Genomic DNA, 18,883 nt, shown 5'->3' with positions numbered 1-18,883 from the left:
CTTCCGAATGCACTATATAACAAGGCAATTAGAAATTCCAGAAGGACTAATTTTTCTAACTTCATCACTATTAATCAGAATATTTAGAGAGCGCTCTTCTCGACAATTGATGGCCTGATAAGTCCTACCCCTGCAAACCTATGTGAACTTTCCTCCACATCTAAATGTGAGGAGTTTACAGCACACTTCAGAGACAAGACAACCAACAATAGGCTGGGTATGAGTCAAGCAAGACCTGATGAGAAGTTTGACATGTGCCCTTTAGTTAAAGTGGTAAATGATCTTCGAGCCAACACAGATGCCAAACAGCTCTCTGTCCTTAGATTTAAAGTGTTGCATTCAACACTGTTGACCATGATGTCCTTCTGGACAGGTGGGTTGGCCTCTCCGGTGCCGTTCTAAACTGTTTTAGGACTTATTTAACCGGGCGAGAGTTTTTTGTCACCCTTGGTGAACATAACTCAGAGACAATACATATCACATGTGGCATTCCATAAGGTTAGATTTTGGGTCCGGTACTGTTCAGTTTATATATGTTACCCCTTGGCAGCACTATCAGAAAGCACGGCATTGATTTTCACTGCTACGCAGACGATACACAGCTTCACATTTCTATGTCACCACAGAGGATTTTAATACAACTTCCTTGAGCTAAACTAAGACAAGACCGCAGTACTTATTGTTGGAACCAAAGCAGAGAGAGGAAATCTAGCCACACATTTGAGCAAAAAAAGACAAAACACCAGGTAAAAAACCCAGGTGTTATTTTAGATTCTGAACTCAATTTCAAATCACACATTAGGAATGTGACCAAAATAGCGTTTTACAGCTTGAGTTTTTCTCTCAGTCTGTTTCTCTCTCAAGCTGATACAGAGAGACTCATCCATGTTTTTATTACAAGCAGGCCTGACTACTATAATGCTCTCATGGATGTTCTACCCAAGAAAGTCATTGGTCAACTACAAAACATACAGAATGCTGCAGCACGGGTACTGACCAATTTTTTACACCAATTTTAAGGTCTCTGCACTGGCTACCTGTGAGTTTTTATAATTCATTTTAAGATTATTCTATTGGTTTGTCAATAAATAGACGTTCTTGTGCACCCCAATACATATCAGATATGCTTTAAGTTATGTACCCAGAAGGTCCCTCAGGCCCTCAGGTACTACTGGCCTTTTAACTATTCCAAAGCCTAGGACTAAGAGGCATGGAGAGGCAGCCTTTAGTTATTATGCCCCCTGCCTCTGGAATAGCCTGCCAGAGAATCTGGAGGGGGGGGGGGGGGGACTGTGGACATGTTTAATAGATCTCTTAAATCACGTCTTTTTAGCTTTGCTTTTCCTTAGTGTGCTTTTTAGTTGCTCAGTTTGTGTCATTATTTTGTTATTTGTCTTATGTTTTATGATGTATGATTATGATTTAACTGTTTTATGCATTAGGCCTAATAGTGCAGTGATTCGTCAAATTTGGAAGCCTTTGCATAATAGCTGGGAAATTGTTGATTTTGCAACAACAAAAAAATAGGATCGCAGAATCGCAAAATCCTGGATGAACTGGCAAATGCATCCCAAAACATTTTCACACGCAAATAACCATTGGTTTATTTTTACATGATACATCTGTCCTTCTCAAGTTCTTGACTCAAAGGCAGAATGAGAGTTCATCAGAGCGGTCAGCACGCAGTCTATTTCAACAAGATGGCAAATTCAGCACTCTTCATAGTGTGCGACTTTCTTTCCTTTTATACATCTGTTAGTCAGCACCTCTACAAACGTTTTTGGATTTGCATTAGCTCATGCTTTTTAATAGGAAAGCTGCACCATCAGAATGCAATTTAGTTAGGGCCCAAAACAATGACAAATGTTTTTTTTAACCTTTATTGTGAAACACTATAATTCCATTACTGCAGACGTATTTTGGACATTTTCTGAAATTATAATGCAACAGAGGTCCTGGCCTGGTGTAGTTACACGAAGTCTGCTGTTGTGAGGCCGGTTGAACGTACTGCCAAATTCTCTAAAATGACGTTGGAGGCGGCTTATGGTAGAGAAATTAACATAAAATTATCTGACAACAGCTCTGGTGGACATTCCTGCAGTCAGTATGCCAATTGCACGCTCCCTCAAAACTTGAGACATCTGTGGCATTGTGTTGTGTGACAAAATTGCACATTTTAAAGTGGCCTTTTATTGTACAAAGTAAAAGGTGCATCTGTGTAATGATCATGCTGTTTATGTCACGGTTTTCATGTGGTGAAGGAGAGTCGGACCAAACTGCAGCGTGTCGATTGCGAACCATGTTTATTTAAACAAACGTAAACACGAACACTACAAATCAATAAACGAAACCCGAAAACAGCCTATACACGTGTCAACTAACATCAAACAAGAACATCAAACAAGGACATCAAGACACTCAGGACAATCACCCAAGACAAACTCAAAGAATATGGCTGCCTAAATATGGTTCCCAATCAGAGACAACGATAAGCACCTGCCTCTGATTGAGAACCACTCCAGACAGCCATAGACTTTGCTAGATAACCCCACTAGCTACAATCCCAAATACATACACACCAAAACCCCAAGACAAAACACACCACAATACAAAAACTCCATGCCACACTCTGGCCTGACCCAATACATGAAGAAAAACACAAAATACTAAACCAGGGCGTGACAGTTTAATCACCTTCTTGATATGCCACACCTGCCAGGTGGATGGATTATCTTGGCAAAGGAGAAATGCTCACTAACAGGGATGTAAACAAATGTGTGCTCAAAATGTGAGTGACACTTTACAAACGTTGCATTTACGTTTTTGCTCATTCTAGCCCGTGAGAGGGCAGATATGCCCAGCTTGCAAACAATTTTTTTCTCAATGTTTCCAGGTGCGTCAACTTATATCAATACATTTCTAACAACATAATAATTACGAAACTTCTACTAGATCAAATAAGTAGTAAATTAGTATTCACATTTTTTGCTTACCAAATTAGACACTGTTATATAGACCTCCATAAAAAAATAAAAAAATACCCACTTTGTCTTCTTATTGCTGTATTCTCGCGCCGACAGAATTTGGGCGTAGTTAATCCTCTCGCTTTGCCCCTTCCTCTCTGGCGTAGCGTAGTTTCGGGGATGCCTTGGCTGATGAAGGAGACTGGGTTCCACCTATTAACACTGCCAGGTTTTGGGTCTGGGATGGAGGCCATGGGGGAAAGCAATGAAATCCCAGAAAAGGGGATTAGACTAGAGAGATAGTAGGCTATGCTATGGCAAATTTGATTTAAAAAATCAAGTCGTGTCTGTGTTACTGAAATGTAGGTATTCTTATCTGTCAAATTGAACGTAGTGGGATACTACTGCATAAATCTTGGATTCCAGGAAATTAGCATATAGTTACCATGGTGATGGAAGCTCGCTGATCCAATGAGTTCCACAATAATACTGCTAGCTACTTGGGGAAGTTTTCTGCTTACTTCTAGCCAGCTAGCTAGCTTTTTAATTTTCTAGTAGATCTACCGTGTCTCACTTTTGAGAGTGAAACGACAATCTTTCTTTCCAGTATTTTTTTTATTGCCAAGTTAAAGAACATCTCCAGGAGTCCGCCCATCGCGAAAAGAAGACAGCCAGATTGTAGGTGCTCAGGTTAGGTCTCACTGCTGGTCACGTAGCCCAAACATCTGCTTCGACATAAGGAAATATGACTGTGCTTGCTGCTGGTTAATGGATACCTGAGACAGAAAAGTTCTGAAGACGTCTCCCCCTCTGAAGGTAAAGACCGCAACCACTATACCGTGCGTTTACTATTCAAGAAAATCTTACTGTATGTAGCCTAACATTTGTCTCTAATTGTTGTTAACACATTTCAGCAGCAGCGTTGCAATTGTACAATTAGAAGCCTGTCTTTTTTTGTCATTTTTGTCTCTGTGTCATAAGTAGTAGTAGTAGTCCTGGTGGTTTATTATTATACTTTTATAAACTTTTTTGGACATAATTTTGTATATCATTTCTTGGCTTGAACCCTTAACTCACAGCTACAGTGTGTCTCCAGTGTACAGTATGTGGGTGTTTTTGTCTTTTCAGGGCCTGAGTGGAGGGAACGGAGTTGGGTCGTGTTCTTGAGGTGAGCCTTGGTAGACCAGGCAACCATAACAAGATGGTGAAAAAAAACACAGGACACTCACGACGGTCGTCCATATCCAAGACAGCTGGTGGCTCCCAGATATCCAGCCTCAAAGACTTGAGCCTGCTGGATGGATCTGGCCTTGGGCAGGAGGAGACCCCAGAGCTGCCTCCAGAACCCCCCACACCTGACGAGAGCCACTTGGGCTTCCCAGACCCTGTCTATCTGCTGGCGGCAGTCATCTTTCAGAACACTCACCTGGAGAAGCCTGCTGCCCACCGATTAGTCAGTTATGGCAAGCGGGCGGGGCTACCCCTGCCTGAGGCCAAGGATGAGGCGTACCAACGCAGCTCGTATGAGCTGGCCTTCAACACACTCAAATGTAAGTGAACAGCAGAGAGGACCGTAGGCTATGGGGAAATGTATACTTAGAAAGGTTTTCTATCCTTCCTCCTTCATTCTATATCTTCCTCCTTAATTGACTGCAGTATGTACGTATGTATGATGGGTCCCCATTCCGCTGCATATGATTGGACGTGGTTATCTTGAGCTACGCATGCAAGAGAAAAGCAACGAAAGCAAACAAACGGCCATTTGAAAATGAGAATGAATAGTGTTAGGGACATTAATTGACAGGTGGAATTGAATCCTGATAGATTGATGGAGGGAAAAGTGCAGGAGAAAATCCATTTTAATGGCCATGGGGAATTCAGTGGGATGTTACACATAATATATATATATATCTGTGAAACCAAGGACGGGGGTGCAGGTCTGTGGCTGCCAAACACACAGGGCGTGTAATCACCATGGCGTTAAGGGAGGGGAAGGTTAGAGGACTGTCAGTGCAGCCCAGGAGATGGAATCGATTTCTCCTGCTCTACCCATGTGAGAGGGGCTTTCATTTCTCTAGATTAGGCTTGCTTGTTGAGGTCCGGGTTTGCATATCAGACTAACTCGAGCTCCATTGCTTCCCTGCTGCAACTGTAAAAGTGGTTGTGAGAGCAGGAGTTACGTTTCCTGGCTACCCCAGACTCCTTGCTCCGGCCAAACGTTACGCCACACCCACAGACGTTAGTTTCTTCTCTGTGAGTCTGGATCTGAGTACCTTCCCCGAATAACATTCAGGGCCATCTGATTGGTCCAGAAACCAATGGGTTGGGCCAGAGCCAGAACACACGTGGTTAAAATGGCGGTTTGAAAATGTGTCATTGGCTTTGATACTCTGATTGGTTAGAGACGATCCTATCCCTCATGACTTTGTTTTGTACAGTGCCCCTCATCACCACAAACAACTTCAATGATGGCAGTCTCAGACTAAAGTCCACTACATGATTATGTGGACACCTGTTCATCGAACATCTCATTCCAAAGTCATGGGCATTAATATGGAGTTGTTCCCCCCTTTGCTGCTATAACAGCCTCCACTCTTCTGGGAAGACTTTCCACTAGATGTTGGAACATTGCAGTGGGGACTTGCTTCCATTCAGCAACAAGAACATTAGTGAGGTCGGGCACTGATGTTGGGCGATTTGGCCTGGCTCACAGTCAGCGTTCCAATTCATCCCAAAGGTGTTTGATGGGGTTGAGGTCAGGGCTCTGTGCAGGCCAGTGAAGTTCTTCCACACCGATTCCGACAAACCATTTCTGTATGGACCTTGCTTTGTGCACAGGGGCATTGTCATGCTAAAACAGGAAAGGGCCTTCCCCAAACTGTTGCCACAAAGTTGGAAGCACAGAATCATCTAGAATGTCATTGTACGCTGTAGTGTTAAGATTTCCCTTCACTGGAACTAAGGGGCCAAGCCCGAAACATGAAAAACAGCCCCAGACCATTATTTTCATCCACCAAACATTACAGTTGGCACTATGCATTCGGGCAGGTAGTGTTTTCCTGGCATCCGCCAAACCCAGATTCATCTGTCGGACTGCCAGATGGTGAAGCATGATTCATCACTTCAGATAACCTGTTTCCACTGCTCTAGAGTCCAATGGTGGTGAGCTTTACACCACTCCAGCTGATGCTTGGCATTGCTCATTTTGACTTAGGCTTGTGTGCGGCTGCTCGGCCATGGAAACCCATTTCACGTTTCTTCCAGAGGCAGTTTGGAACTCGGTAGTCTTGCTTTCAGAACTCGGCGGTCCCGTTCTGTGAGCCTACCAATTCGCGGCTGAGCCGGTGTAGCTCCTAGACGTTTCCACTTCACAATAACAGCACAGTAGACCAGGGCAGATCTAGCAGGGCAGAAAATAGCCAAACCGACTCGTTGAAAAGTTGGCATCCTATGATGGTGCCACATTCTAATGTCAATGTTTGTCTGTGGAGACTGCATGGCTGGGCGCTCGATTTTATACACCAGTCAGCAACGGGTGTGGCTGAAATAGCCAAATCCACTCATTTCAAGGGGTGTCCACATACTTCTGTATATATATATATATATAGTGTATGTGGCGAACTACAGAACATTTGAAGAATTTAGTATGAGTCGTCAGGCTAGAAGGTCATAAAACAAAATAGGGCACGCCGTGTTGGATGGAAGAGGTCTGACATCCTATCTTAACTCTATATTTAGTATAGTATCGCTTGTCTCTATTCATTTCTATGGCTTGGAGTCCTTATTTCCAGAGGAAAAAATAGATAAGTCGATTTGTTTCTCTCTCATTTCAATCCCATTTTTTGTTTAATAAGTGGTATGTTATCAGTTCCACCTAATTCTGATTCTCTCCGTCTTACCTACTCTCATATCCCTGGAATGAGTTCATTTGGAGAGCACCAGATAGTGGGATAATGTTCTGGAAGTAAAAATGTACAGCAAATGAACGAGGTATTGACTAGCAGAGGCTGACGTTGGGTAGGTCCGTACAATAATAACCTCAGATGAGTCAAGTTTTTCTCCCCCCTAATTTTAGTCGTTTACAATTTGGATGTGGCTCACTGTTTATAATGGGACGCAAATACAATGTCTGCGGCAGAATTCATTTGCAAAATAAGGACATTTTCTGGCTGGTTGATAGAATGTCCGTCGTTATTACAAAAGACAAAAGGAGGCGGATCACTACATTGTAATTGTGCTTGAACTGTGTCAATGCTGTCCTATTGTAGCCAAGTGTGAAGATGTACACAGCCTATTTGTTTGGCACATCAGATTCGGTCACATTTGTTGCGTAAAAAAATAAAAATGCTAACCAATGAAACGACACAGCTGAGAAAGAGGCCTTAATCTCCCCCACTGTCCTCCGAGGAGCGGGATGACTTCAGGTTGCAGAGATCGATATATACAACACACTGGATGCATTTTACACGTACAGTCTGGGAATGACAATGATCCAACATCGAGCTGAGGTCAGTTGTTAACTTAAAAAAAAAAAAAAAAAAAGCTTAGGCAGCGAAAACCCGGAGAGCAAAATGCCAATGAGCCCTTGTATTGATCATGTGATTCTAACTCTTATCCATTCGAATCAAAAGTAGCCCTAAACCCCGTAACGACACACAGAGGACAAAGTGTTCCCGTAATGCAGTCATTATTACAGTAATTTAGACTTGTGTGTTGGACAGTGATTTCTGACGACGTCACCCCACTCATTCACACAAAATAACTGAATCGAGCATAGAGACCGATGAGCTGATGTTCATTGAATGGAGGTGGTTTAGTTTAGAGGAGGCCTGGTGGTAGTGTGTGTTGCTGCAGTGTACGATATGACCCACTGTGAACCTCTTAAGTGTGAAACCAAAGGGAAATTATTACCAGGGTATCTTGGAATATCTAGATTACAGTGATCTATTTCTGTGTCGTTCCCCCTCCTCCCTCATTCTAGTTCTCTCTTTTCCTCCCCTCTTATTCTATTTCCCCCTCTCTCTTTCTGGCTCCGTCCCACCACTCTTATCCTCCTTCTCTTTTTCTTCGTTTCCTCTATTCTTCACTAGTGCCCCAGTCATCACCTTGAATCTTGGAGGGTTGATCACATCTCTTCATGACCCTGGTCCCAGACACAATTTGCTCAACGGAGATAGAAAGAGAGAGAGGTGGGATCCCCCCCCATCCCTCCCTCCCATCCCTCCCTCCCATTCCCTCTCTCTGTTCTGCATTCCTCCGAGGCCCACTCCTGTCTCTTTGTCCGTAGTAGCCAGCAGCCTTGTCACAGCACAGAGCTGATATGTGGCTGGAGTAGGCAGGGAATAGGTTTATTTGACTTGGGTGAGAGGGGGGGGGGGGCTCCTTGTTTCAGACCGTGGGAGGGAGATAGAGGGAACATGTCCTTTCGGCCCTTGGCTAAGAGCATGGCACTTTACCCCGAGACGCTTCAGCAAATATCAAACATTACAGGTTGATAATATGTAAGCTATTTCACGCTGCCATTCTGTCCAAGGGTTCTGCTCAGCTCGCCTGAATAGAGACTCGGGGGTTTGTTGGCAGAGCTTCTTTTAGATTCATGTGAAATGGAGTGTACCGATGTGGAATACTGCGAGGCAAAGAGCTGAATAAGGCCAAGTGGGGTTGTATTCAGGCCTTCTAGCGCTCCTGTGTGGATTTATTTGACCGTGTTCATCATCACTCACTGGCCTTAGTTTGTTACCTGGACGAGGGCCACACGACAGAAACTCAAACAATTGGTTAGAGGAGTAGCGCCTCATCCTAGGTTGTCATGAAGTTGCCCCTAGACACTGGTATAAGATCAGTTTGGTATTTTTACCCTTAAAGGTTAAGGCGAGGATTTGGGGAGGGTACGCTGATCCTAGATCTGTGCATAAGGGCAACTCCTACCCGACGCTTATAGGTCGATATTTAGGTGCTTACACCTCAGCTCAGTGCTGCCCCTGATGTGTAATAGCTTCTGGTATGAGAGATTTATATGTGAATTTACTCTGTGTTTTACTCCTCAGTCCTCCCTAGGCTGATTTATAGACCAGGGAGGATAATGACCTCCACACACATATATATATATATATATATATATATATATATATATATATATATATATATACCGCATCATCATCACACCATCTCCCCCCCTGGGTCTGTGCTTTCCTCCTGTACTGTAGGGTCAGGCAAGGCGGCCATGTTGCTAGGCTTATCTTTAAGACCTTCTGCTGCTATGATCGAAACACTCATTGACCCGACCCTGCTGTAAATCCTGCAAGGAGTATAGGCCCAATCACAGACACTGTCTTTAGTGTGTGCGCGCGTGTGCGTGCGTGTATATATATGTGTTTTTTTTGCACCCCTTTTATCTAGCCTTCACCTGTTTAGCCCAAGTTGAGCAGACGGTCGGCGTGATTTGTGATGTTATGGTAGGTTAACAGCGGGGTATGTTGTTGCCATGGCGTCCCAGTGGCAGTTCTTTGTAATGGCGACACCTCCCAGTGGCAGTTAGATAGGACTCAGGCATGTCATTTAAGATTAGAGGTTAATCAGGGCAGCACAGCCATTATGTACACACACACACACACACACACACACACACACACACACACACACACACACACACACACACACACACACACACACACACACACACACACACACACACACACACACACACACACACACACACACACACACACACACACACTAAAGACAGTGTCTGTGATTGGGCCTATACTCCTTGCAGGATTTACAGCAGCATCAGGTCAATGAGTGTTTCGATCATAGCACACACACACACTCAAAACCCTTCACGTCTGTCCCATTTCGTTTTAGATTTAAATACATTCATAAGCACACATGTACGCACACAAACACACACACACATACACACACAGACACACACTCATACACTCAAAACCCTTCCCGTCTGCCCCATTTCATTTTCGCCTTCTCAATGGGATAAAGAGGATTTTGAAAATAAGGAAAATGCTGTTCTATCAAGATTACCTGGAACATGTGCATTTTGGATAAAGCTGCTGTGCTTCCCTTTCCAACATGTAGTGAAAACACATTGCAAAATTGAGGGGGTTTAGAAACAGGTGTTTCCTAATCCAAGATAAAGTAGATGTGTTGCTGTTTGCTCTCCCTTCTTTGGAGTTGAAGGAGAAAGCCTGTGGTTCAGGGGACACTGGGAACCAGAATGTGTGAGTCTGTTTGTTTGTGTGTGTGCGAAGCTGTGTGTGTGACTGTGCGGCTGTGTGTGTGCAAGACTGTGTGAGCGAGGCTGTGTGTGAGTGAGGCTGTGTGTGAACAAGGCTGCGTGTGTGTGTGAGGCCGTGTGTGTGTGAGGCTGCGTGAGCGAGGCTGCATGTGAGCGAGGCTGCATGTGAGCTGGGCTGCATGTGAGCTGGGCTGCGTGTGAGCGGGGCTGCGTGTGAGCGGGGCTGCGTGTGAGCGGGGCTGCGTGTGAGCGGGGCTGCGAGGCTGCGTGTGAGCGAGGCTGCGTGTGTGTGAGACTTGTGTAAGTGTATGTCAGAGTATGTGAGCGGAGTTGAGCGGTCAGAAATCCAGCTCTTCACTCAAAGGAGAAAACAAACTGCCGCTCCAAATTCGCTCCGTTCCTTAAAATCACAGTTTAACCAACACCCATCTATTTTTGTGACTACCTGGACCGACCATTTGGCTTTGAAGTATTGAAACCAAACCATATGATTTGAATGAAAAGTAGCTTATTTTAATAAACAACAGGAAAAGGTAAGGAGCGCTCATCATTTCAAATAAGCTGCATGTCGTATTAAACAGCATATAAACACTCCAAATAGTTCAGGAGCCAGACAGGGAGCCTAAGGAGGAACGAAAATTAATTATTTAGGCTATGTTATTTATTATTTCAAGGCTATAGCCTACTAAAAAAAATAAGTTGTGAAGCATTTGCTGGTGCGACACACTAGGCTGGTAGGGGCATTAAGCGCTCAGCATTTAAACAAAATGTTGTTGTTATTAATAGTATATAAATTGCACATATATAGGCTGTGACTTACTTAGAATTCCTTTCTGTTGGCATGTGCACGTACTAAGGACACCATCATGCTTTCAGGATACCTGTCTTTTCAGATTCCACAATGGTTCTTTAGTTGTGGACACTACATCACCTCGCTCCCTCTCTTGCTTGTGGTCCTCCTCGTCTTTGTTCACCTCTGTGTTTTATCAGTTTCCTTATGAAAACATTTAGAGAACTCCATGACAGGAGCTAAAGCATGGGGCCATAGCAACACACGAGTAGATTACAAATGCATGCTGGGCCGGCATGCCATGAGCTCGCGAAGGGCTCGTGAAAGGCTCATGAAGTGCCCGTGAAGAGCTCATGAAAGGCTCATGAAGTGCCCGTGAAGAGCTCGTGAAAGGCTCATGAAGTGCCCATGAAGAGCTCGTGAAAGGCTCATGAAGTGCCCGTGAAGAGCTCGTGAAAGGCTCATGAAGTGCCCGTGAAGAGCTCGTGAAAGGCTCATGAAGTGCCCGTGAAGAGCTCGTGAAAGGCTCATGAAGTGCCCGTGAAGAGCTCGTGAAAGGCTTGTGAAGTGCCCGTGAAGAGCTCGTGAAGTGCCCGTGAAGTGCCGGTAAAGTTTCCTGGTGAAGTTTCCTGGTGAAGTGCCCGTGAAGTGCCCGTGAAGCGAGCGCTACTGGAGTGGGTGAGAATGCTGATGCTCCAGCCTTTGGAAACTCGCTCCTCGCTCCGCTCACATACTCTGGCGTGTGTGCGTGGCGGTGTGTGCTTGCGAGAGGCTGTGTGGGTCAGAATAAAACATCCAAGGGAGACAGATGTTCCCTTCATGATAGCTCAGCTAGGGCAGAGAGAAGAGAAAAACACATTAGGAACTGCAGATGTCTCTCAGACAGCTGGTATGTAGCCTACAAGACCTTGGTCTCTAATGAGAGCAATGCACATGGCATGTATCCTGGTATTACAGCCACCGATTACATGACTAGCAATGTGTGCTTAATAAGTGTCATCAGTGTCGCAGAGGCTCTAATTTCTAAATGAATTATGGTAAATTAACTCAATTTAAATCTCTGATTAACTCCATTAAAATACAAAATGAGCGTTTAGTCGTGTGAGTAAAAAAAAAATCCTCATCTAATTGAATTGGCGTTTCAAATTATAGTGAGATTATTCCTGCTGCCTGCGAGAGCTCTCTCGCTGTCTCTCCCTATCTCCTTTCTAGACAAGAGCTCAGCATTAGATATGGAGTCTCAGCCCTAGTCATTTATTTCATTGGGTTAGGTGTGTAATTCTATCAGGCATGTTCCAAATGATCCTGTCTGGTCTGGGCTGGTCTGTGGAGATAATTAGAGATAGAGATAATAAAGATAGAGATGAGATTGGCAAGATCCTGAACCATTATCTCCATATGATGGAAATATTAATTCTCACCTTCTCACTCACTCACTCACTCACTCACTCACTCACTCACTCACTCACTCACTCACTCACTCACTCACTCACTCACTCACCTGACAACGAGTTACACTATTGAAACATTCTCTATGCTCCTCCCACCACAGACCAAGAGCTCCTGGAGGACATCATGATTGACAGCTGCTTTTACCTCTCTCAGCCAATGGTGAGTGAAACATAGAGCTTCACCCAGGGAGGAGGAAGTTCGAGATCTGTTTCAACCGGTTTTGACTTCCTCTAACTTCCTGACTCCACAGCGGTACTTCAGAGCTCTCAATATTCATGTCCCGCTGTTCTCCTTGTTGTACAAAGTCTTTGTTCAGCTCTGCTTGCTTTTCACACGACTAATCTGTAACTGTGATACCGATTTATTATATATCGATATAAGGCCTTTTCTTCACATCACACAGCAATTTGGTGCCGCACATCTGAGAGAACAAAGTGAACTCGGCTAGTCGGTTGTTTGTTGGGTTTGTTGCTTTTCTCAAACAGAAACACTCCATTAGTGATGAGATCAGGATGCTCTACATGGCACCCTGGGCTGCTCAGGGCTGTGTCTGCGTGCCCGCCGCTCAGCGGGTCTGAGTGTATTCTGGTCGATACGTATCCCTCCTCTCTCCGCCTCTGGGAGCGGTTGTCTGGGCTGTGGGCCCAATACAATTAGCAGTGCACTGTGTAGACGTAAAGAGAAGGTTCCCACGGCAGCCATGAACCGAGAGGTAGTTGCACTGTAAAACAACGCCTCCCTACTCATTTACGTAAATCAAGATTGGCGTCTGGGATGGTTTTTGAGTGTACTTTTTCCCCGCTGTAGTTTAAAGAAACCGGCTTGTGATGTTAGAGTAGAGAGGATGGCAATGATGGAGATGGTAATGTGAGGGCAAACTGGAATTCATCCATAAGCGCGCGCACGCACACACACACACACACATACATACACATGCACCAAGCACGCATACACCCACCCACCCACACACAGACACATACACACACACATGCACCCACCCACACACAGACACACACATATACACATACACGCATGACACGCACAGACTTACTGTAGTACCTGTGTGAAATATGGCCTTGCCTGGAATGAATGGGTCTTCTCTATGGTGGGGTGGCAGGTCGTTATTCTGCACCCCACCAGGAGACAATAAAGGCCAGACACAATGAGGCTCTCTTCAGAACTCACTCTCACCTCATTTTACACCCCTGGCATCTATAAAGTTCAACCTTGACGGAAAGAGGAGAGGGGTGCCAAGGGAGACGTAAAAAGGAGAGAGGGATGGGGATAGAAATGAAAGGTGCTATCGAGAACCTAAAAGGGTTTTTCAGCTGTCCCCATAGGATAACCCTTTTTGGTTCCAGGTGGAACTCTTTTGGGTTCCACGTAGAACCCTTTCCACAGAGGGTTCTACATGGAAGCCAGAAGGATTCTACCTGGAACCAAAAAAGGTTATCCTATGGGGACAGCTGAATAACCATTTTGGAAGCTTTCTTTCTAAGAGGGGAACTGAAGTCTGGAGTGTATTTGATTGCAGTGAAGAGAGAAATGTGGCTTAGATCTACCTCACTGCGGCTGGAAATAGAGGGTAGTGACCATGCAGTGACCAGAGAGACAAAGCATAGGAGTTTAAGTGATGCAGTGAAACTACACAGTATTCTCCTGATGTTAGACCATGCATAGCAGCGACCTCTGTATTTGTAGACCTCATCATTTGATCATTACTTGGTCCATCACATCCATCACGGCCAGTGTTCAGTTGGCCAGTGTTAAGTGGCCAGTGTTGGGGGTTAAGGCCTGATGTCACAGCGCGGCAGCAGGGGTGACACGACATCACAACAGACTTGTTTACTTCCAGCCACGGGATGCTGTTGCCAGGCAGCCCCCCAGGGTTCAACCTTGGTAGAAGGCGAGCGATGACTGAGGAAGGGAGAGAGGAATGTAGGGAAAGGAGGGGGAGATATGGACGGACCCAGCACCTGTTTCTGATATCAACCTTTCCTAAAATCTGATTAAAAGCCCCTGAGTGAATAACGAGCTGGCGCTCGTTCTTTAGCGGAGCAGTTAGTGTTAGCCTAGCGTAGCGTCTCGCTCCATTAGCCTTGCAGCGGCGCCATGGCAATCTGTTGCTGCCGAGCAACACCATCTGCTACTAATGTGATCTGTGTCCCTCGACCCCTTGAGGGAGAAAGAGGGAGAGAGAGGAAGAAAGGGGAGGGATAGAGCGACGGAGGGACAGAGTGACAGAGCGTGAAGGTATGAGAGGGTGATAAGCTGGTGGGAGAGGTAGAGTGTGAGAGGGAGAGATGGAGTGTGTCTTCCTGCCGGGTTTAATTAAGAGGTAGGAGCCAGGTCCTGGCAGGGCATCCCAAAGCTGCTCCACCACCCTACCTCTGCCTCTGAGTGGAGGACTGGGGACTGCTGGGTACCTGCCCAAAACAACCATAGGAGTTACATGACACTGTCAATCACTTAGCCTAATCAATAAACCCATCAAACTGCCTTCTCAGGGGATATATCTTGAGGGTTTCTGAAGGTAGTTACTGTGTATAGCAGTATTGAATTATCCTTACTGTGTCTAGGTGATCTCTGGGGTTTGATGATAAAGAATGTTGATTGTTGAACAGTGTGAATTCGTTCTATTCTCTCTCTATGCTCCCTCTGGTGTAGGCATCCAACTGTTGAAGAACAACTCATCCGTTCTATGCTGTATCTGTTGTTTTCTCTCTTTGGCCGACTGACAGTTTGTTGGCAGTTGACTGTCAGAGCGTGACATTTCTATCCGTAGATACTCTGGAGCGGTTGATTGTTGAAGCAAAACTTCTTTCTCTCTCTCTCTCTCTCTCTCTCTCTCTCTCTCTCTCTCTCTCTCTCTCTCTCTCTCTCTCTCTCTCTCTCTCTCTCTCTCTCTCTCTCTCTCTCTCTCTCTCTCTCTCTCTCTCTCTCTCTCTCTCTCTCTCTCTCTCTCTCTCTCTCTCTCTCTCTCTCTCTCTCTCTCTCTCTCTCTCTCTCTCTCTCTCTCTCTCTCTCTCTCTCTCTCTCTCTCTCTCTCTCTCTCTCTCTCTCTCTCTCTCTCTCTCTCTCTCTCTCTCTCTCTCTCTCTCTCTCTCTCTCTCTCTCTCTCTCTCTCTCTCTCTCTCTCTCTCTCTCTCTCTCTCTCTCTCTCTCTCTCTCTCTCTCTCTCTCTCTTCTCTCTCTCTCTCTCTCTCTCTCTCTCTCTCTCTCTCTCTCTCTCTCTCTATCCAGCCCCAACTCTGCTGTTATTTCCGTTTCTGGACACGTATACAGTTGGCTTTTGAAGTGTGTCTGTTCTATGGATTCTTACTCTATGCTGCGTTCTTTCTCCAGCCTGATGACCAGATGAGTCTGGTGGTGGTGATGCTTTACGACTTCCAGGACAGGAAGTTCCTCCCTCGGGAATGCCAGGGGGAGGAGCTCGTACAGGAAGTCAGGGAGGTGGAGAACTGCCTCCTCAGGTAAGAGGGAAGGGGGGGGGGTACTTTATCTGTGTTGTTTTGGTAGGTAGCTGAGCGGTAGTGTCTGTTGGAACACCTTCTCTCTTCCTGTGTGTGTTGTAGGTTTAAGACCAAGCTGGCAGCCTCCTTGGCTCGCAGTAGGATCAAACATGACCTCCTGACCATCGACTGCATCCTCCCCGAGGCTGTGAGGAAGAAACAGGAGAGAGCCAACAGGCTGCTCCTCTACGCATGGGTCAACACATTCAAGAGCAGGTCAGCACACTACACACACACACACACACACAGGTCTGAGATTGTGGGTGTTGGCCATGCAGGTGCCATGCAGACATCCTATTAAACCATAGTGTGCGTGTGCGAGAGAGAACGGAAGAGAGACGTAGAGAGAGAGAGAGATTAGGTTAGATATATACTTGTCTGATTTTCCACAGAAAAATGCTTGACGTAGAAGAAAATGCCCTGCGGGAGAGTGAGAGACATGGCATAGACAACATCAAACATACACATTTGTGAAACACAAAACAGAAATGACAGCGTAAGGACTCGTACACCTCCCTTCACCATTACAATCACTGTGCCACCCCCCTCATCCACTCATTATAACACATCCCCTTAATGTCCAAGTTCACTGAGCGTTGCACATCATGTTACTGCACAACCCTATCATTACAATGTCCACGATTCCATGATTATTTTACACAGTTACATTTCCCTTCTCACAATTGCACGTCCATTTCCATGCCCTCCGTATTTTTCATAAGGGTCAGTGCGTGTGGCACCAATCTGTTTTTGTACCCAACCAGTTTAGACTTGGGAGTCTGTAGTGTTTCCTGGATGGCAGGATCACAAACTCAAGAGTTGGGAGGAGTCCTTCCTCTGCTATTTTGTTTGCCATCCTCGGCATGTTTTTTTGGTAGCTGTCCAGAAAGGTTCTTTACTCAGTTCTCAGCAGACTTGTCACCCTGGTTTTTGTCTGTACTGTGACACTGTCGTACCACACTGTAATGCAGAACGGCAAAACGCTCTGGACAGTTTTTTTTAATCCGTTATTTTACCAGGTAAGTGGACTGAGAACACCTTCTCATTTGCAGAAACGACCGGGGGAATAGTTACAGGGGAGAGGAGGGGGATGAATGAGCCAATTGTAAACTGGGGATTATTAGGTGACCGTGATGGTTTGAGGGCCAGATTGGGAATTTAGCCAGGACACCGGGGTTAACACCCCTACTCTTACAATAAGTGCCATGGGATCTTTAATGACCTCAGAGAGTCAGGACACCCGTTTAACGTCCCACCCAAAAGACGGCACCCTACACAGGGCAGTGTCCCCAATCACAGCCCAGGGGCATTGGGATATTTTTTTAGACCAAAGGAAAGAGTACCTCCTACTGGCCCTCCAACACCACTTCCAGCAGCATCTGGTCTCCCATCCAGGGACTGACCAGGACCAACCCTGCTTAGCTTCAGAGGCAAGCCAGCAGTGGTATGGGTGGTATTGCATAATTATAATACAGGAAGGCACAATTTATATATTGTCTCTCTCAATATTTACACAAGTATTGGGGGTGGGGGGGCATTGTATAAACTGAGCAGTATAATAAGAGTCTGGTAGCAGTAGTTGTGAAATGTGTGTGTATGTCTGTGTGTGGGTGTGTCTGTATTATCATGACACAAGGCGAGACCCAGATGCAGACACAGGAGGCAGATAGTTGGAGTCTTACAATGTTTATTCATCCGAAAGGAGTAGGCAAGAGAATGGTCGTGGACAGGCAAAAAGGTCAAAACCAGATCAGAGTCCAGGAGGTACAGAGAGGCAGACAGGCTTGAGGTCAAGGCAGGCAGAATGGTCAGGCAGGCGGGTACAAAGTCCAGGAACGGGCAAGGGTCAAAATCGGGAAGACTAGAAAAAGGAGAAATGCAAAGAGCAGGAGAGCGGGAAGAACGCTGGTTGACTTGGAAACATGCAAGACGAACTGGGATAAATACACTGGTACAGAGAGACAGGAAACACAGGGATAAATACACTGGTACAGAGAGACAGGAAACACGGGGATAAATACACTGGTACAGAGAGACAGGAAACACGGGGATAAATACACTGGTACAGAGAGACAGGAAACACAGGGATAAATACACTGGTACAGAGAGACAGGAAACACGGGGATAAATACACTGGTACAGAGAGACAGGAAACACAGGGATAAATACACTGGTACAGAGAGACAGGAAACACGGGGATAAATACACTGGTACAGAGAGACAGGAAACACAGGGATAAATACACTGGTACAGAGAGACAGGAAACACAGGGATAAATACACTGGTACAGAGAGACAGGAAACACGGGGATAAATACACTGGTACAGAGAGACAGGAAACACGGGGATAAATACACTGGTACAGAGAGACGGGAAACACAGGGATAAATACACTGGTACAGAGAGACAGGAAACACGGGGATAAATACACTGGTACAGAGAGACAGGAAACACGGGGATAAATACACTGGTACAGAGAGACAGGAAACACGGGGATAAATACACTGGTACAGAGAGACAGGAAACACGGGGATAAATACACTGGTACAGAGAGACAGGAAACACGGGGATAAATACACTGGTACAGAGAGACAGGAAACACAGGGATAAATACACTGGTACAGAGAGACAGGAAACACAGGGATAAATACACTGGTACAGAGAGATGGGAAACACAGGGATAAATACACTGGTACAGAGAGACAGGAAACACGGGGATAAATACACTGGTACAGAGAGACAGGAAACACAGGGATAAATACACTGGTACAGAGAGACAGGAAACACAGGGATAAATACACTGGTACAGAGAGACAGGAAACACAGGGATAAATACACTGGTACAGAGAGACAGGAAACACAGGGATAAATACACTGGTACAGAGAGACAGGAAACACGGGGATAAATACACTGG

General features: G+C 45.5%; 1 protein-coding gene across 3 annotated transcripts in view; it reads left to right on the top strand.

Annotated features, from left to right (window-relative positions):
- Nucleotides 1-2,362: 2,362 nt before the first annotated feature.
- The window catches only part of LOC118384021 (putative methyltransferase NSUN7), a 38,348-nt gene continuing 21,827 nt past the window's right edge, over nucleotides 2,363-18,883 (top strand). Inside the window, exons 1-6 of one of the 3 annotated variants that reach the window (XM_052508689.1) lie at nucleotides 2,363-2,893; nucleotides 3,571-3,779; nucleotides 4,092-4,513; nucleotides 12,558-12,616; nucleotides 15,803-15,930; nucleotides 16,033-16,185. In XM_052508689.1, the coding sequence (XP_052364649.1) occupies nucleotides 4,165-4,513; nucleotides 12,558-12,616; nucleotides 15,803-15,930; nucleotides 16,033-16,185 (689 nt within the window). In that variant the 5' untranslated portion in view covers nucleotides 2,363-2,893; nucleotides 3,571-3,779; nucleotides 4,092-4,164. Of the gene's footprint in view, nucleotides 2,894-3,570; nucleotides 3,780-4,091; nucleotides 4,514-10,511; nucleotides 10,749-12,557; nucleotides 12,617-15,802; nucleotides 15,931-16,032; nucleotides 16,186-18,883 lie in introns of those variants that run through there. The other 2 variants (XM_052508703.1, XM_052508694.1) reach the window with 2 other exon arrangements.

Source organism: Oncorhynchus keta, chromosome 4, assembly GCF_023373465.1.
Source record: "Oncorhynchus keta strain PuntledgeMale-10-30-2019 chromosome 4, Oket_V2, whole genome shotgun sequence".
NCBI classification, from domain to species: Eukaryota; Metazoa; Chordata; class Actinopteri; order Salmoniformes; family Salmonidae; genus Oncorhynchus; species Oncorhynchus keta.
Note: the sequence above shows the minus strand (reverse complement) of the source record. Positions and strands in the feature narration are given on the sequence as shown.